This window comes from Mustela nivalis (genome assembly GCF_964662115.1).
Source record: "Mustela nivalis genome assembly, chromosome: 5".
Classification (NCBI taxonomy): Eukaryota; Metazoa; Chordata; class Mammalia; order Carnivora; family Mustelidae; genus Mustela; species Mustela nivalis.
In genome coordinates this window covers 69,322,160-69,340,199 of record NC_139024.1, presented here as the reverse complement: position 1 = coordinate 69,340,199, position 18,040 = coordinate 69,322,160, and the positions used below count along the sequence as shown (strand labels likewise).

The window sequence follows — 18,040 nt, the reverse complement described above, 5'->3', positions numbered from 1 at the left end:
AGTATTACTAGTTTATAAAGCAGAAGAGTATCATTTTCTCTCTTACAACCTCCCCAACACAAGCTAAAAATGTAAACTTTGCCAGGCTTATAAGTGAAAACTTACACACTGAATTTTTAATTTGTATTGATTTAAACCATAATGAGGCTGAACATTTTTTACTTATTGTTCACTTAGCTTCTCTCTGGGTTACTGGATTAATCCTTTGCCCATTTTTCTACTTGAGTGCTTGAATTTTTTGATGAGACAGTAGAGTTAGTGATAGAGTCGTGATATTGACTCCTTCTCTGCCAGGTATCTTGAACTTTGTCATTTTATCTTTTAAGTTTTAAATTTTTATAGCCAAAGCCATCTTTTCCTTTATGGTTCATTCTCTGATATACAATTCTTTGTGTATATTTAAGGGAATTAACTCTACTCCCTTTTGTGCCCCCTATAGCAAAAATGCCTCATTTAAATGAAGGCAGTAGCACCCTCCTCAAAGGGTCACTGTGAACGTTAATGAAGAAAACTTACACTGATGTACTTGGTAGGTAGTAAAACAACACAGAAATGTCAATTACTAGCAGTTTTCAAAACATGGTGGTTAATAACATCACATTCCCATCGGTCAACAGAGTTTATAATTTTATGCAGGGAACGTAAGCAGAGGAACTTGGGCTAATGAAGTCTGAAGACTCATATGGACCACAGGAGACAGACAGCGTGATGGAGAAGTACGTTTCTTGTCACTGGGCAAAGCGAGGTGCATGAACGGCCAGGACAGAGGTCCCGGGCGATACAGCCTCTCTTACCTTCCTTACTCTTCCCCTTCCTCCAGCTCCGTTTCCTTGTGCACCACCACTCTCGTGACTGACATGTCCGGGTGCTGCTCTCGGGCTTCCCGGATGGCCTGGGCCAGCGCCTGCCAGGGTCAGAAGAGAGCGCCGTGAGCAGGGAGATGGAAGGGGGGTCGGTGGGGGGGGAGGCTGCTTCGTGGGATGGTGGAACACACGGATGCCAATCAACCGGGACTCCATCTCCGGCAAACATGGTTTTATTGCTTTGAGGAAGCAGGGACATGAAATGGGCTCATATTCATTTTAGAGAAGCTTCTCATTTCCCCCAGTTTCCATTTTCCAGGCTTTCAAATAAGGATGCATGTAAGGGAAACGTGCAGACTCTGAAGCCCAGCCTTGTACTTGCATGAGACTTGGAGGAAATTCTAGGGCCTAGAACAATAAAAAGAGCAGCAGCAATGGGGACACACAGTCAGCAAAGTGAAGGAAGAGAGACCGCTCTTTAGCAAGTGTAGGGCTCTGTTTTACAGTTAAAAACCACCAAAGGTGCAGAGGTCAACAAGTCATGCTCAAGGCCATCTTGCTGCTAGGCTGTGGGGAGGGAGCAGGATGCCCCCCACTCTCCCCCCAACCACACACCTCATGGGCTCTTCCCGGACCAGTCAGTCAGGAAGGAAAGTTTCTTTGTATTTTATCAGAAAGTAAACTATGGGGGCGCCTGGGTGGCTCAGTGGGTTAAGCCGCTGCCTTCGGCTCAGGTCATGATCTCAGGGTCCTGGGATCGAGTCCCACATCGGGCTCTTTGCTCAGCAGGGAGCCTGCTTCCTCCTCTCTCTCTCTCTCTGCCTGCCTCTCTGACTACTTGTGATTTCTCTCTGTCAAATAAATAAATAAATAAATAAATCTTTAAAAAAAAAAAAAAAGTAAACTATGTATGAGTGATGTGACAAAGTGGAAAAATCCTATTTTTTCTGAGGCAAAAGATATTTCAAGATGTCTTGGGGAGAAAGCGAAACACCACAGAACATCACTCAAAATCTAGGAACGACGTCTAAAACAAAAAGAAAGTCTTCGAGGAAAGACAGCACCAGATCTCATATAGAAACTACACCTTTGAGAGCAGCAGTGTAATTTTTCCTATTTCTCTGGAATCATCTGCCTAAGGGGACGACCACATTTCTTACTTGCGGTATGCTTCCTGCCAGCTGAAAGGTTATGGAACAAAACCTGGAGCCTGAGTCCACACACACGCAAAGGTACAGCTATAGAAAAAGAAGTTGGTTTTATACCCAAAAAATTTTTACACAGAAGCTTGGAAGATACTTGAGGGTACTTAAATTTCCACTAGGGAATGAACTCTGGTGACCCACTGGTGTCAGGACAAGAGTGAGCTCAAACAGGGGACTCTCCCAGGAGAGCAGCACAACTGTCTGTTGGGTGGCGGGAGCAGGCAGGCTGGAGGGTGGGAGTGGGCTGGGGCAGGGGAGGAGGTTGGGAGGTGTCAGCAGGTATCTGTGGTGGGGACGGGAGACAGAGTACAGCCAAGTCACTCTGGATGTGTGTGTTCAGAGGGACGTGAGCGATTGGAACCAACAAAATGGACTACTCCACATCAGTTTCTGGAATCCAGTTTGGGAAAGCGACAGCTCTGATAGGAGCCGAATGTAGCTACAGACAGCTTGTCACATACTTTTTAACTCACGTTCATTACAAGGATCTGCCTACATTAAACCAGTACAAATGTCAAAGGGGAAATACAAATGATGCCCAAGGGAAGAGAACATGTGTGAAACAGGCTCTAATTAGCAGAAAAGTAGGGAAAACCAAAAACAGTTTAATTGTCCTCAAACACATTTGAAATCCATGTACATTAATTCTGATCATTCTGTAATATCAGTATATGAAATTAAATACTGTGAAATGTTAATTTATGATGGCAACAGTAAAGACTGAGAAAATTCTCACATGCTCCTGCCAAACTGAGAAGTTATTTTACTGGAAAGAGTCAGACACTCTGGGGAGTTAGCGCAGTGTCCTAGATCCCTGGTGCGGAGCAGAGCGTCAGGATACACACAGGGTGAACTCCTGCAAAGCCAGTGTCTCAAATAGCATGATTCCCTTTTTCCTATCTTGCTCAGAGGAAGGGTTTCTTTCCAATATTAAAATTCTTCTAATATACAGCAAGGAGCTGAAAAGGGGGTCAATGATATTCAAGTCACTACGTGATCGGCTTCTGTTTTTGGCAGGGAAGTGATTTCCCTCTAATTTTAAATACTTCCACGGTCTCATTACAGGCTGTAAGGAGACAGGGAGTTCATGAGCTCCCGGGACAAGAATACCAGAAGCCACAAGTAAACGGACTCAAAACAGTTGATGCATCTTATAATTAAACATGAAAAAGTTATGAAAAGTCAAATACCTTTTCTGTCATGTGGGTATCTGCCCTCGGTCTGAAAATGTGCTAAAGCACCACATCACACAAACAAGGTCGTGTCCCTGCAGTCACAGGTAGAGCTGCGGGTTTGTCCTTAATCTAAGAGTCAGGAGTATGTGTTATTTTGGTACCTACATTTCGAACTGTGTTTTCTTTATTTGCTATTCAGAGGCAGTAAGGCCAAAAGACAAGAATGCACATAACACCCAAGAGTAATCCTTGAAAGGAAAACATGGCATCAGAAAGCCAGAGAGTGCACAGGTTCAATGGAAAGACAAGGTGAAAGAAACAAAGGCTGGGAGAAGACCTTGATTTTCACTTTCCATCATGCCAAAGAACGTGGGCTCCCACCGCTCACACCATACGAATTCAATAAACACTGGCCGACCTAGAGTCCCAAAGGGAAAAAGAACAGTTTGTCCGACTTAGATCAGAGGAGCTCAAAACTGTCTCAGCAGAGAAGAAATCCTCTATCTGGGGAACAGGAGACTTGGTTTCCACAAGGTCATTCATTTTCCCATGGCAAACAGACACAGGTCCTAGTCAACTACTAGGAATCTCTACTATAAAGTCCAAATTCAGAGTCAGGGCAACACTTTAACCTCCAATAGCTCTCAAGAAATAAAAAGAATACATCAGGAAAGATGGAAGGAAAATCATGTACAGGGGTTTATAGAATGTAGTTTTCCTTACAGGCAGAGAATAAAATCTATTTCTCTCTGGTCACATAGACTTGAGTTTTTTTGTTTTTTTTCTGGGTTGTTTTTTTTTTAAATGAGTAGTTCTGTTCTCTAAAATTCTCTTTCCTGAGTTCAGCGTTGTGTTTAAAGCTGGGCAACTCTCATCTGTTCTGACTTCCCAGCTGAGATGGTCAATTGAACATTTCCTTTCCTTCAAGTTGTTATAAAAGAAAATAGCTTGGTTTCCTTTAAAGTAGAGTTCAAATCACTCAAAAAATGACAAAACAAAAAATTCACATCACTTGGGACTGCAGCCTAAAAGGAAAGCTACCCTCAGGGTGCCTGGGTGGCTCAGGCGATTGAGAGTCTGCCTGGGGCTCAGGTCCTGACCCAAGGTCCTGGGAGGGAGCCCTGCATCTGAGCCCCTTGCTCGGTGGTTAGCCTGCTTCTCCGTCTCCCTCTGCCTCCCCCCCAACTTGTGAGCACACACTCCCTCCCTCTCAAATAAAAAAATCTTAAAAAAAAAAAAAAGAAATTAAATGAAAGCTACCCTCAAAGTCAGCACCAGTCCCACTCCTCACCCGGTTGTTAAAGTCACGTGTTCTGCTCATTAACATTAGAATGGAAGCACAGTTCTTTTAAATGTATTTCTGAATCCATGGAAATTCTCTACTTTGTAATAACATTAGAATGGAAGCACAATTCTTTTAAATGTATTTCTGAATCCATGGAAATTCTCTACTTTGTAAGATACCTCAGATTTCTTTCTCTCAGTCCTCAATAATAGTGATAATTAGGGGAAAACACTGAAGGGTAAAGAGCCCAATTTTTCTAATGTTACAAAAAATATATATAAGTTCCTAAAAGTAGGCATAAGTCAAACTGGAAGTCAACGTCATTAAACCGCTATTCATTTTTTTTTTTTTTAATCCATGACTTGCCTTTAAGTGAGGCCCACGTGAATAACTAATGGAATCCTCTCAATTATTTGGATTCAAAAGTGCACCTGGAGTCAGTGGGAAATGAACAGCAATCCACATTTTATGCTGGTTTGGTGTTAGTAAGGCTGAAAGGCTGTCAAGGTCAGAAAGTGTCTTTATACCATGCTTAGGAGGTGGATTCTTTCAGGAGGCTCTGGGAGAAGGGATCTGACCCTGGGATATGACATGACAACACACACTCCACTTAGAGACATGGTCACTTTCAGAAGCAGAAATTCAGGTCTTTACCTGGTCATGATCGATGTCTGCATCTCCCGTGATCACGATGCGTTTCTCAATTCTTGTTTCAGATATTCCACCTTTCACAGTCTGAAGGTTATAAAGAAAATGAAAGGACAGAGATAGCAATCATTGAAGTATGTATATACCTAATGAGAGCAAAGAAAAGGGAGCACATCTAGACCTTCTGAGTAAGGCAATGAGCACTGAGTGGAGAAGATGGACATTCCGAAACTGTTTAAGCTCAGCAGAGATTCCTATTGTTAAAGTTGTAGCATCCATAAGTCTTCCTCAACTGAAAGCAACTAATTCATCGAGATTCAAGGGAAATTAAGGCGAGACAGATGCCACTTAATCCAAATGGTTCCTTTGAGACATTCCATTACAATTTCCCGGAGTTTCTTTACTCCCAATTGACTAATTTGTTAAAAGAGGAAAGAAGAAATAATTCTTTGGTTTATGTAGAGTTACAAGAAATTCTAACAACTTAGGTCCCTGGTTTAAGTGTGGGAATTGCTTGATGTCATAGTTTTGAGTGCTTGATTCTCATAAAAATCCCCTGGTAATTTTGTTCATTTGGTTTAGTGCAGTAAGATAAAAGAAGACTTGGATCTGGTTTAAGATACAGAAGATACATGAGGGTGATAAAGATTTTTGTTCAGTGATAGCTTCTGTATGTTACTCTGCTGCCAACAAAGACCGTGTGAGCAGCCCTGGGACATAACAGAGGCCGAAGGGATCATATGGCTGTGACGCTGAACTACAAGCAAATACCACACAGTCCTGAGAAAGCACAGCTCTGATAAATTACACAAAGTCCCAGTTGATAGCACTTTACTGCAAGAAACCAGGTTTACTGCAAGCCTAACTGGATAGCCTTTAAAATGAGCACGATACCATTTTGCATTTATGTGGCATTTTTTTTTTAACTCACAAAGTTTCTGGCTGAAATACAGGGTGAGAAGGGTATAAAGGATACATTTAAAACCATCAGGCACCCACAGAATGGGAGAGATAGAAGTAAATCTGAAGACGGCAGCAGGTGTCAGAATCACCACAACCACTCCCAGGGTATCAGGAGATCTGGGGTGGGACCACAGACTCACTTCTAACAAGTCCCAGGGAAGACGGATACTGCTAGTCTGGAGACCATACTTTAAGAATCACAGGTCATCTGGTGTTAAAACTTTGGAGAATGAGAGAATGATCTGAAAAATGCCCCCTATCCAATATATGAGCATCTTAAATCAACTAAGGGAAAATTATATATTTTGAACAACTGCTTGAAAATTTTGAATGATGGTCTTCATTCACTTGCTTCAGTTGGGAGGGTTCATTTGTACTTACCAAACTTATGCTTCTACTTCTATGATACTCTCTCTCTCTCTCCTGTAGCTGGCTGACATACAGTTATTCATGACATATTTTTATACCCTTGTACTTTATAATAATACATTTGTCAATGGAGTCCAATTTCTTGGATACTTTAAGTCTGGCCACTTCTATTCCACTGGCACAGTCTATTACTTTGAAGCTTGTTTAGGAACAAAGAAATGATTCAGAAAGGATCCTGTCTGCAAAGTCCCACCCTGGATTGCTTTACCTTGGTGATATGTGTTGTTGTCGTTGTCGACACGGACTCAGATGTGATGGTTTGTGCCGTCAGTAATGTCCCCGAGTCACCACCGGCCCCGCCATCAATCTTTGGATAGTTGGAGAAAAAATACAAAGTAATGCTTAATTTCCATTATGTTGTCAGAGACAACCCCTCCCCATCGAATATGCATCTTGTGAAATCTTCGAGGTCAGTAGAAGAAGTTATCTGCCTATCCTTCGCACGTTTGTAGCGGTGATTTACTGAGCAGGAGGCTGGCTGGCCTTTAAACAGAGTAAAGGCAAAAACTCAATGCATGTGGGAAAGCAAACCCCCAGGAGGGAGGGGAAAAAAAAAAGGAAAAATCAAGTAGAAGACGGGACTGAGAGCTACAGGGTCACGAGACAATTTGACCAAAGGCCTTTTGTAGAAGCTAGAAAAAGAAACTAGAGAACCAGACGGAGAAGTTTCCACAGCGAACAGAAAGGCTGAGTTCATTGTTTTTTAAGCACAGGTGGTAAAAACAGATAAACGTTTTCGCATTTACAAAGCCATAGAATCTGACTAGGATAGACTAAACCTGTGTGCTTTGGTAATTTGCTTATCTCTAGTAGTTTTTTTTTTTTTTAATAACATTGTTCCTGTAGTAGTTTGTCATGAGCATATATGGGTACATGGATTTTAATACGCATGCACGCATGTGACCTGTCTCTACATGTATCATCTATAAACCCCATGCATATATCTAAATAGGTTTGACTTATTTGCTTTGATACTAAAAAGGGTAGAAAGTTCTAGAGTTGACCAGGGGAAATATGACACAGATTAATAGCCTAAGAGTAGATGTGAAGATCACCAAACATACTTGTCTCCCATTTCCTGCCATTAACACAAGGAAATAACCAGAAAGCCCGGAGCCTTGTAGACTAAGTTATGGGGAAATTTCTCTAAATTTGAGTCCTGCACCTGTATTTTACTGGGGCACTTACTGTACTATAGACATATGAGCACATGCTCTGCCACCACACCCATTCATCAGAAAGCTGTTTAGGTGGATCTCGGCACATACGTGGATAACGTGTCTAAAATAATTTTGACAAGTATTTAAACATACCCACATTAAACCTCTTAAAAAAGATTTTGAGAGAGGTCAATAATCTGCCACCCTCCACCACAGTACAATTCTACTATAGAATACTAAACTTCTCAGTCGAGAAAATAGTTGTATAAATTTCTAAACAGTTTTATTTTGAAATAATGAACGCTTTCCCCTTTTTATTACCCTTAAGATTAGATATCTTAATACTTATTTCAAATCTTTACAGAATCAATGTCTAAAATCAAATACACAAATCTGATAATTATCATAACACACAATATTATATTTACATAAGATCGACAACATGTCTTCAGAAAATAATCCCACATGAAGGAGAAGCACAGGTGTGTGTGTGTGTGTGTGTGTGTGTGTGTGTATGTGTATACACTTGGCAAGTAGGAGTGAGCTGACTGGATCTATCTGCACGGATTTGGGGGTGGGGGGAGCCTAAATCTTATTAATCTGCAAATTACATCAGATCCAATAAACTTCGTAAGATGATCTAATTCCCAAGTGTGTATCAACATACCCGGAACGACTTATAACATGGACGAGATTGCTACTGTCTGTCCTAAATGATCCTGTGTAGGGATTCTGTATAAGTAACCCTGTTACTTATACCAACTTGACGGCAGCTCTCTGTTGTACTCTAAGAAGCAATAGAGCAGGTTCAAGTGCAATGAGGACACCAAGATACGGGAAGCTGCATCAAGGTCAGAAACACGTAAACTCGAAGACAAATAAAAACAGACACAAAGTAAAAAAAGAACTCAAGTAGTCCAAATCTAGAGTTTTTGTACCTGTGGAGACTCATATGTGATGGTTTTGGTCTCAGTTTGGACAATAGGGACTTCCTTGGTGGAGATTTCTGTTCTTTGTGAGGCATCAGAAATTGTTACCATCTCTGTTTTTACCACTGGTGGCTGAGGTGGAAAGGAAGGGAAAAATAAATTCTAGAGATCATGAAGTAAAAGTGCTTAATGGAGCCTTCAAAAATAATTATAAAAAATATATCCAAACACACACTCATGCACAAGAGTAAAGATAAATAAAAGACACAAAAGAAAAACACTCTCCTTCAAATATCATGTGTGTGTGTGTGTGTGCGTGCGTGCATGTGTATGTGTGTGTGTATGAAGACAAAGCTAACATAATGGTCCCCTAAATTATGGTATACTTCAAATTACCATGCTCCCAATTATATGTCAATGTGGGGTGCACAGTGACATAAAAGCTTTAGCTTTGGGGCAAGTTATAACAAAATGGAAAAGAAAACAAAATGGAATGAACTATGTAAAGTGACTGGTCTCAATTTTTGCCGCAGTTTGGTTTGCCACGCGGTTTGTGTGAAGGCTCATTGTCTTCAATTGGTACATCAGCTAGGAAGACCAAGCTTTCCCCCAAAAAGACTCTTCTACCCTACCGACAAAGAGATTGTACTTTAAGAATATCTTCAAGTATGATTTTTTTCAGTTATACTTGTCTAAAACTTGCAGGGCTTCTTCTGTGTTCCATAAGTTAAAATATTACATCCAGAGTTAATTCACCAACACTGCGTTAAGGCTTTGAACAATGCAAACATTAGAGAGCAGGGTCACAGCCTGTTGGCACTGTAGTCTGTTGAGTGTATAGGTTTAATATAACACTAGACCATACTACTACCAAAATACTACAGAACTTTGAGAGAAAATTCCCAAATGTAATTATTTAAAGAGGAAAAACTGTATGTTAAAAGCAGAAAATAATAGTTCAGAGCATTCAAAGACTCTTGAAATATCTTCTCTGAAGTGAAACGGGAAGTTTAAAATATAGTAAAAATTCATTTAATTATTTCAAGCGAAAGTCACTTCAAGATTTTCCAGCCCATCAAAGAGAGTAACTATTAGGATAATGCTTATATTGTGGGCATTTACTTTTAGAATCAGGAAAGTCTCATTGAGATAAACCTTCTCACAGCATAACTCTGACTCCCAGTTCAGAGATACCCACACGTCATGGCCGAGACTTAATTTACCAGGAGTGTGGAGAGTTCTCTTTCTTAGGGAGAAAAAGTTAAAGACTCCCATCCAATATAGATAATCCAGGAAACAGATGATCAACTTGCAAATCATCTAGAACTGTTGGAGGATGGAATGAGAAAAGTATCCTCCTATCAAACAGGCTAGCCTCTGGCTGCTCACAAGCAAAGAAAATGCCCTTAACCAATCCATACGCTCTCTGTAATCTAAAAACAGCAATCACAGTGGTATTCGAGAAATAGGTTCTCATCACAGCCGGATGCTGGACTCCGAGCACCACGGTAACTAGAACCAGCTGCCATTTCTGAACATCTAAAGCTGGAGAAAGAATCGGCCAAAAAGTCAAACCCAATCATGAAAAGAGAAGCCACACACGCACACTCACACTGACCATTTGCCAACAATACAGATACAATTTTCTCATTAAACCAACGAAAAAGGCATTTAGCACAAGGAAGCAATGCAACTAAAAACAACGGTTGAAAACATCCAAAACATGCAAAGAAAAATTGAAGTGTGAAACGAGAAGGGAAAAAATGGTGTGGCTGCTGAAGGCCAGTTTACTCTGTCAGGCGGATCCAGGTGCAGGAAAGAAGCCAGAAACTGTGAACAGGGCTGGCAGAAAATCTACAGAGCAGTGCTTTTTCCCCTTCCTCCGAGGAGAGAGAAAGACCAGAATCTCGTAGAAAAAGCTGGAGGAGGATCGGGAGGACAGGAGAAGGAAGGCAGGTGTTCTCCACCTGAGAAATAGCTCTAGAGTTTAGCTCCCGCTCGAGTCTCCCATTTACCTCTGAACAACAAATAATTTGTGGCAAAACATCAATGTCAACATGAGACACCTCTCCGTTAACTTTATGTTGCTCGTCCTCTGTTTCTTCACGCATGTCTTGCTTAAGGGCGCCTTCATTTACACTCTTCTCTGCAGATATCTTTGGGGCAACTACATTTTCCTGGGTCACTGTTTCTACTGTGCTTACACTGGCACCTGCTTGTCTGACTGGGCTGGCTTCTGGTACCGCTTCCTCCCTCTCTACTACCTTGGCTGCTCGGCCGGCTTCTTCCTCCACCTCTTCTTCCTCCTCCTCCTCCTCCTGTTCTTCCCTTATGGTGCCCTCGGTCACACGGTGGTGGGGCCGGTACTCGCCCACATCTTCGTCCTCGCTCTCACTGCTGCTGCTGCTCTCAGAAGACAGGGAGGTGGAGTCTTTCTGGGTCAGGGGCTCCACCTTACGCATCTCCCCAGGACCACTCCCAGGTGATAGCTCTTTACCGTTCATTTCTTCCGTGATTACTCTTTCGTCTTTCCCAACCTCTGCCTGCTTCTTCTCCTCCACTACATTCAGAGTCTCATGTGAACTCTGCACAAAAAAAAATGGATGAGGGAGAACAAAAATAGATGAATAAATTAAAAAAAAAAAAAAAAACAAGAACAAAAATAAAAAACAACGGAAACCAAAGTTAACCAATGAAGGTGGTTCATGTCATGAAGAAAAACAAAGATGACTGTGATGGCTGACTGAAAGGGAAGCGGGGAGAATGTGAGGGGATCAGAAACATCAGGTGATGGTGTGAACATGGAAAAGGGGAGAACCTCAACAGCATCACAGGCTCCACTGCAAGGCCCTTCTGACTCGGGAGCACGTTTCTGCGGAACAAAAAGCAACCGAGGACACAAATCAATAAAGTTTTACACCTCAACACCCACCAGAACAAACATCTGACACTGCAAAGACAGAACAACAAGAATCGACATCTACAAAAATCTTTGTTCAAGGTCACATGGAGGACAATCCCGACAAAAATGCAGAGAGCTTACGAAAGGAAACAAAAACACAGAATAGCCAACGTCCTCCCAAAGAAATACAATGCTTTTATTGTGATTATACCTAGCTGCTCTCCTTACTTAGTTGAAAGGGTAGGAAAAAACTGAATTATACCAAAGTTTACTAATTAAAGTTGAAATTGCAAAATTTTAGAACCTATTCAATGAACGGTTTTGATTTTAATCAGACTATAAAATCTGGCCCAAAGCCCTGATTTCTAAGTGAATATAGCATTAATGAGACAGCACCTTTATTTTCTGTCGGCTCATTTAAAAAACAGCTGTAAATGGCAAAATTATACTTGGTTTCGGATAGCTATTAACACAAAAATGTTGTTTCAGAAATGGTTATTAACATCCCAGGCTATATTATAGATTGGCAAAGGGATATTTTAACATTAGGGTGGATGTAAATAATGGCTCCAAGTGCCTTCTTCTACAGTTTAGCTCCTCCAACCAGCATCTTTGGAAACTGAAATCAAGTTTATAATTCGAGATGTTTATTTCTGCCTCCCTCCTCCCCGTAGACATCTACTTCTTGGGAGTAAATTTACTCTAAGTAGTACCATACCTAAATGTTTGATAAATTCCTGTTGACCAAATACATTAGTAATATAAATTATGCTTTGCTACTGATAACCAGTGTAGAAACTCTCTTGCAAAGGAGTTTTTAAAGTTTATCATTTTCTTTAAACTTATTTTGAAAGGAGGGGGGGGACTATACACCATAGACTATAAGCCTGACCAACTTTTTAACATTCGTGTGACATTAGAGCCTGTGATCTCCCCAGAAAATAATTCCTAGTGCAAGTAGCCCTACTTCTTCAGGAAGGTATCTCCATGCCGAATGGAGTGGGGCAATGCTCTTCTGAACCCTGTGGGCAGAAATGAAGCCTGAGACAGAGCTGCCGAGACTGCCCAGACTGGAGCTGGGTCCTGGATCAGACAGCAGCGTCCCATTTATTGGACCCAGTGCCGTGGGCAACCGTGAGCAAAAGGCCCTCAAAGGGCACAATTCTGACAGCACCCGTCAACATGTACTCACGCTCTCTGATCTGTGCTGTCGTTGCCATGTTCTCATGGCTCAAATTAGTGCCATGTACATGGGTATGAGAGAGAGCCTTCCAGTTTTACTGGAAACCCAGAGCTTTCCGATTTTACACTGAAAAACTCTTGAGACTATTTTGGTGAGTAACTTTTAACTATAAACTTTTTTATAAATAAAGATATCTAGTGGTCAGAACATTTCTAAAGCAGATATCTCATCATTATTATTCCAGGTCAGTAAATTATTATCACGTTACCCCAAATGGCCAGATGGGCTCTGCCCAAGTTCAGGGAATCCCTAAGAGTCATTCCAAGAAATGAAAATAATTATTTCATTGGGCATGGCAGGCACTTCGTATTTTTACACATAAGCAGAATTTTAAAAATAAGCAGCCATCAAGAGATGCCCGAAAGAAGTTTAGGTTTTAAAAACTTTTCTGCCAAACATTATTTGTTTCCCTTCCTTTCCCACAACAACTCAAGATTCTGGGCCTTACTGCTTTAGATGATTCTCTGAATTTAGGCAGATTTTGTAGGTAGGAAGGGGACCAAAAGCAGCAGGAGAAACATCCAATCTCTAGTTGTCCCTCATGTCCAAATTCAGTCATTGTTTCTTGAATGTTTCTACCAGGAAGAGTTAATTTTAACTAATGAAAGCACTGTAAAGAGGGATTCCTAAATATTTTTTAAAAAAATCATATGTGGCTTTTGAAAATGGGAAACAAAATAAAATGCACCTCAGGCAACTGTGAGAAGGGCGAGGAAGAAAGCTTTTCGGGTGCATTACAGTTCACAACAGTGCCCTCTGCTGTCCAAGTGGTGGCTGAGGTGAAGGTGGCTCTCAAGCTATCAGAAAAGCCCTTTCCACTAAACAAAATGGACGTTATCTCCTCTTCTAGGCTCTAGAGAAGTCAGAAAAGGAAGAGCAAAGAATTAACAATGAGTCAGAACAGACAGCAGTGACCTATTGAAAGAAAGGAAAGGTTACACAAGAAAGAATCACAGAACAGTGTAAACTGAGAGAAAGGTAAGGAGTTTGAAAGATTCTATCAGGCATCTGCGGTGTTTCGCCTAAACCCGTTTTCCACTCTTCCTGAGAATCTGATAGCTCGCTCTAACCTCCTCCGGGAGCCAGCTAAAGAAAATGCCTTAGTTTATCACTGAAGTTTTATTTACAAACTGAGCACAACCGATTCTCCCACACATTGAACACTATTTCATATATTCCTGAAGGAGCTACTCAGCTTCAGCCTCTTTCTGCACAGGTTGGTCTCGTCAGGGGCCCCTACTCATGCCAATTCCTGTGTCAGAGCTCAAGGGACCCCCACCCTCTTGCCTTCAATGCCCTTGCCGAGGCTCCCTGGGCCCTGCCAATGCTGTCACCTTTCTGAAGTCCACTTAATAGTCCATATTTTGTATACAGGCCTCCCTATCTACTCCAGTTCCTCCAGCCTCCTCCCTTTTCCACACCACTTGAACGGTCTGTACAACAAGTGCTCTGACAGCAATCCACAGACATTGCCTCAGACTGGCTAAATGCGCCATGGAATGAAGAAACAGCGCTTTTCTTTGTTCAGTAAGAAACAGTTAAAGAAAAAATTCTCAGTTGGAAGACAAAACTCAGAGATGAAGAACTCAAGTGAACAATGTGAAAATCATTTGTCCCTGAAAAACCGTGACGGCAAAGTTCATGTTGCCATTTCTGGCCCTGAAATTACAGTCTCTAACCTGCCTGAGGGCATGACAGGAAAGCCAGGGACTGTCCCAGGTACCTGTAATGCCAACAGGAAAGCACTGCCATAAAGCAAATGTCAAAATTGTGTAAGAATACTTCCTAAAAAACTCTAGTGTTCGGAGGGCTCAAGGATGAATGAATAAATGAATGGCATTTTCTGAGATGCCTGTTGAAATGGGCACTGAGGGTGGTGAGGAGTAGAGACAATGAGATGAGATGGGGGAGGTGCAGAAGCACTTGCAATATTCAGAAGAGAAAAAAGAAATCTGGGTTAATTCAGCTTAATTATGATCTCCATAATTACACCATCCCTTTCGGTTGGGTGGGTGGAAAGAGTGTCCTACCCGGTAAGAGAGGACTGGGGAGTTCAAGTGCCACATATTTAATTATTCAATAAAACATCTTCAAAAGTACCTTACAACCACAGTTCTATGATCTCTACTAGACTCATGAGAATACAAGTGTGTCATAATTCTTACAGAAGAGGCTATAAAATAATTATTTACTAAATATAAATGTATTACATTAAGTGATTTGGTTTCCAAATTTCTCTCAAAATCATATTCACACTGAAGCCATTCACAAAGTTCAGTGTATTTAAACAAAAGCTACTATTGTCCTGGGAGCCTGGTTCATTAAGTTGGAGAACCACGGGAACTCTTGATTTCGGGGTTGTGAGTTTGAGCCCCACAATTGGTGCAGAGATTACTTTAAAAAAAAAAAAAAAAAAAGGAAGGAAGAAAGAAAGAAAAGGAATAAGGGGAAGAAAAAAAAGAAAAGAAAGAATGTTTTAGTTTTAATCTATAAAACCCATATTCTAGAAATTTGGAAACTTTTGTCAAATGAACCTCTCATGCATTTACGTTAATTAAGGATTACAATTTAAAGAAAATCAAGAAACCCTACAAAATCAGTAGCAAAATGAAGATGTGGCAAAGATAAATTTTAAAGATATTCTGTTAAAAGCCAAACACTCCAGTAGACTTCACTGCTCACACACTTTCAACTAATAGTAATGAAATGTTATTGGAAGGGAGGCAGGGGTTACGACGTAAGTGTCCCATAAATGTTGGGTGAATGGGTGAAAGGATGTGTGACTGCAGTTACAGCAATCCACGTACATGCCAAGTTAAGAATATATTTTCATGAAGATACTGGAGAGGAAAATAATGAGAAAAAAGCAGCCATTTCAAGTATAGATAGACCATTTAGGAGTGTAACACGAGGTCAATCTCAGATTTAAATTTCACATAACAGGATCTTGATGTAACTTCTCTGACAATGAGTGAATGGATGATTTCTATTGTATATGGTTTCTATTGGATGATTCTAAACCATGACAGCCTGAAAATGAGAATTTCAACATCTTCCCCAAAATTCCAAGGTCTCTTTTTCAAAAAGTACAAAGATATTGACCAAATGCTGCCATATGACATACTTCTGGAGGATAAATTTTCGAAACTATGTAATATTTCAAAACTTATGATATTAAAGTCATTTTACACACAGTCTGACAGACTTTGGATTTCAGGCTAACCTTTAAAGTATATAAATATGCCACTTGCTTTAGCTTTATGACATTATCTTTCTCGTTTGCAGTGCTCTGGAAATACCCCATCTCAGCTACACCTCCAATTCCTTCAGGGCAAGGCTTCGTCTTCCAGCTATCCTGCATCACCCCCCCCCCCCCCCCCCGCCACTGTATATTCTGATGAATGCGCCTGTCTACTGATTAACACCACCAGACTTCCTGGCAGGGATACACCTTTTCCTTATCACTGATTCCTGCTCTCATTCGCATCCCTGTAGGACCCCTTCCTCGTCCAGCACCAGAGGGATTGCTGTCCAAAGTGGGACTAGGTCATTACCCAGCTTAAAACTCTCCAATGGCTTCCCTTCACTGCCACGAGAGAATTCCAAGCTGTTAGTCTGGTTTGGAAGATCCAGAGTGGACCTCTGACCTCTCTGACTTTTCCAACGCCCTTGTCACTTGGACTTTCAGTTCCTTGAACTAGTTCTTGTCTTGGGGCTGTTGCATTTCCTCTTCTTTATACATGGAAGAATCTTCACATGTCTCTCTCTTCCTCTTCATATTAAGGTCTCAAAGTCAATGCCATCTGTTTCCTGAGCACAATGGGAAAGCCACCTTCCCCATCCCCCTCTAACAGGACACTGTATTTCATCTTCCTGACGCTTATTCCTTAGTACTCCACATTTTCTATTTACTAATGACCAAGTCTGCTATCTCCCGCACTGCGCTCTAAGCACTCTCCACCCAGCCAATGACAGGCCAGTCAGCTGGCTGAGCAAAATCAGCAGAAGCAGAAGAATAGGGATGGAAGAGCAATGAAAGCTAACTTCCCTGGTAATATCAGATTATTTCATATATGCAGGGAGTACAGAGATCTGAGGGGCTGTTGTGACACACACCAAAATCCTTTCTCCTGCTAAAAATCTTTAAAATGAAAATCTGTAAGGTTTCCAAATGTAATTAGAAAAATAGTTACCCACACCAGAAAGCATTTGGGATTTTTCATACCACCACAGTCAGCACACGAGCGTTGTACTAATGGTGCATTTTCACGTGAGATCATGGTTTCCCGACTGTCAGCCACATACGTCAAAACTCAGGGTCACTTATCACCTACATCAGTTGATAGGTCTGCATTTCAAATTGTGGATTTTCAAACCCAGTCCTCCTGCAATATGGTGTTTCTCACTAATGATCCTACATTTCTACAGAAGGAAATTTAATTTTTTAAATGCTCAAAAAATTATTTCAACAAAATTTTGGGTGACTACAGAAGAAAAAAAGGAGTATCTTATGGCTGTGGACAGAAATAAAAGGTAAAGAGAGAAAAGCAGAGGAGATCCAAGGATGCAAGGTGAACACCTTGTCTGCCTCCTGGACTTTTTCTTCAACTGTCCGTGTGGCTGCCATCTGATGCTTCTCCTTCACGGATAAAATATCCTTGAAAAGATGGTCTCCTTTTCTCTATTGTTTCAAACAATAGACATAATCAACAATAAGACAAGTACATTACATCTATAGCAACACAAACATAAAACAACTGTGTGGGTCAGCAAAACAAACCAGATAAAGCAGGACATAAAGGGAGAACAAGATCTTAACACGTCATGAGACATGGTTTCTCTAGAAAACACAGCCCCCTAGAGCTGACCATGGACACGGGTGCATTAGTATCTTCAGAAAATCTGAAAATAAGAATGTAAGCTGTATACAACTTCATAAGACCATGGTGTTTTTGATCTTAATGTTGCCATCCGTTGTTTTCTCGGTTCAGAGATTTTTTTTGCTTCTGTTCTTGAAGAGCTATTTCCCTTTCACTGTCACAATCTTACAAATTTAAAGCAACCAACAACTATGCCTTTTTCAGAAAAAGTGCATAATAGCATGAGATTAACTCAAGTGCGCATACATTTGGTAACATTCAAGCCAGGAGAGAGAGATGATGTGCTTTGGGGGATGAGAGGGCTAGAAGGAAAAGGGGAAAGAGGAAATGGTCGGGTGACACCTTCATACGCTTTTTAAAACAGCATATTTAATAAGATATGACTGTTGTCTCCTCAAGTATGATAAATGAGCCGGTG

General features: G+C 41.0%; 1 protein-coding gene across 19 annotated transcripts in view; it reads right to left on the bottom strand.

Annotated features, from left to right (window-relative positions):
* The window catches only part of EPB41L2 (erythrocyte membrane protein band 4.1 like 2), a 207,729-nt gene that overhangs the window by 15,033 nt on the left and 174,656 nt on the right, over positions 1 to 18,040 (bottom strand). For 4 of the 19 annotated variants that reach the window (XM_082729642.1, XM_082729657.1, XM_082729658.1 and 1 more), the window contains 5 exons: positions 10,613 to 11,182; positions 8,607 to 8,729; positions 6,717 to 6,815; positions 5,123 to 5,203; positions 795 to 904 (listed from right to left, as the gene is read on the bottom strand). In XM_082729642.1, coding sequence (XP_082585768.1) covers positions 800 to 904; positions 5,123 to 5,203; positions 6,717 to 6,815; positions 8,607 to 8,729; positions 10,613 to 11,182 — 978 coding nt within the window. In that variant the 3' untranslated portion in view covers positions 795 to 799. Of the gene's footprint in view, positions 1 to 794; positions 905 to 5,122; positions 5,204 to 6,716; positions 6,816 to 8,606; positions 8,730 to 10,612; positions 11,183 to 11,415; positions 11,470 to 13,430; positions 13,596 to 17,321; positions 17,424 to 18,040 lie in introns of all 19 variants that reach the window. The other 15 variants (XM_082729641.1, XM_082729652.1, XM_082729656.1 and 12 more) reach the window with 11 other exon arrangements.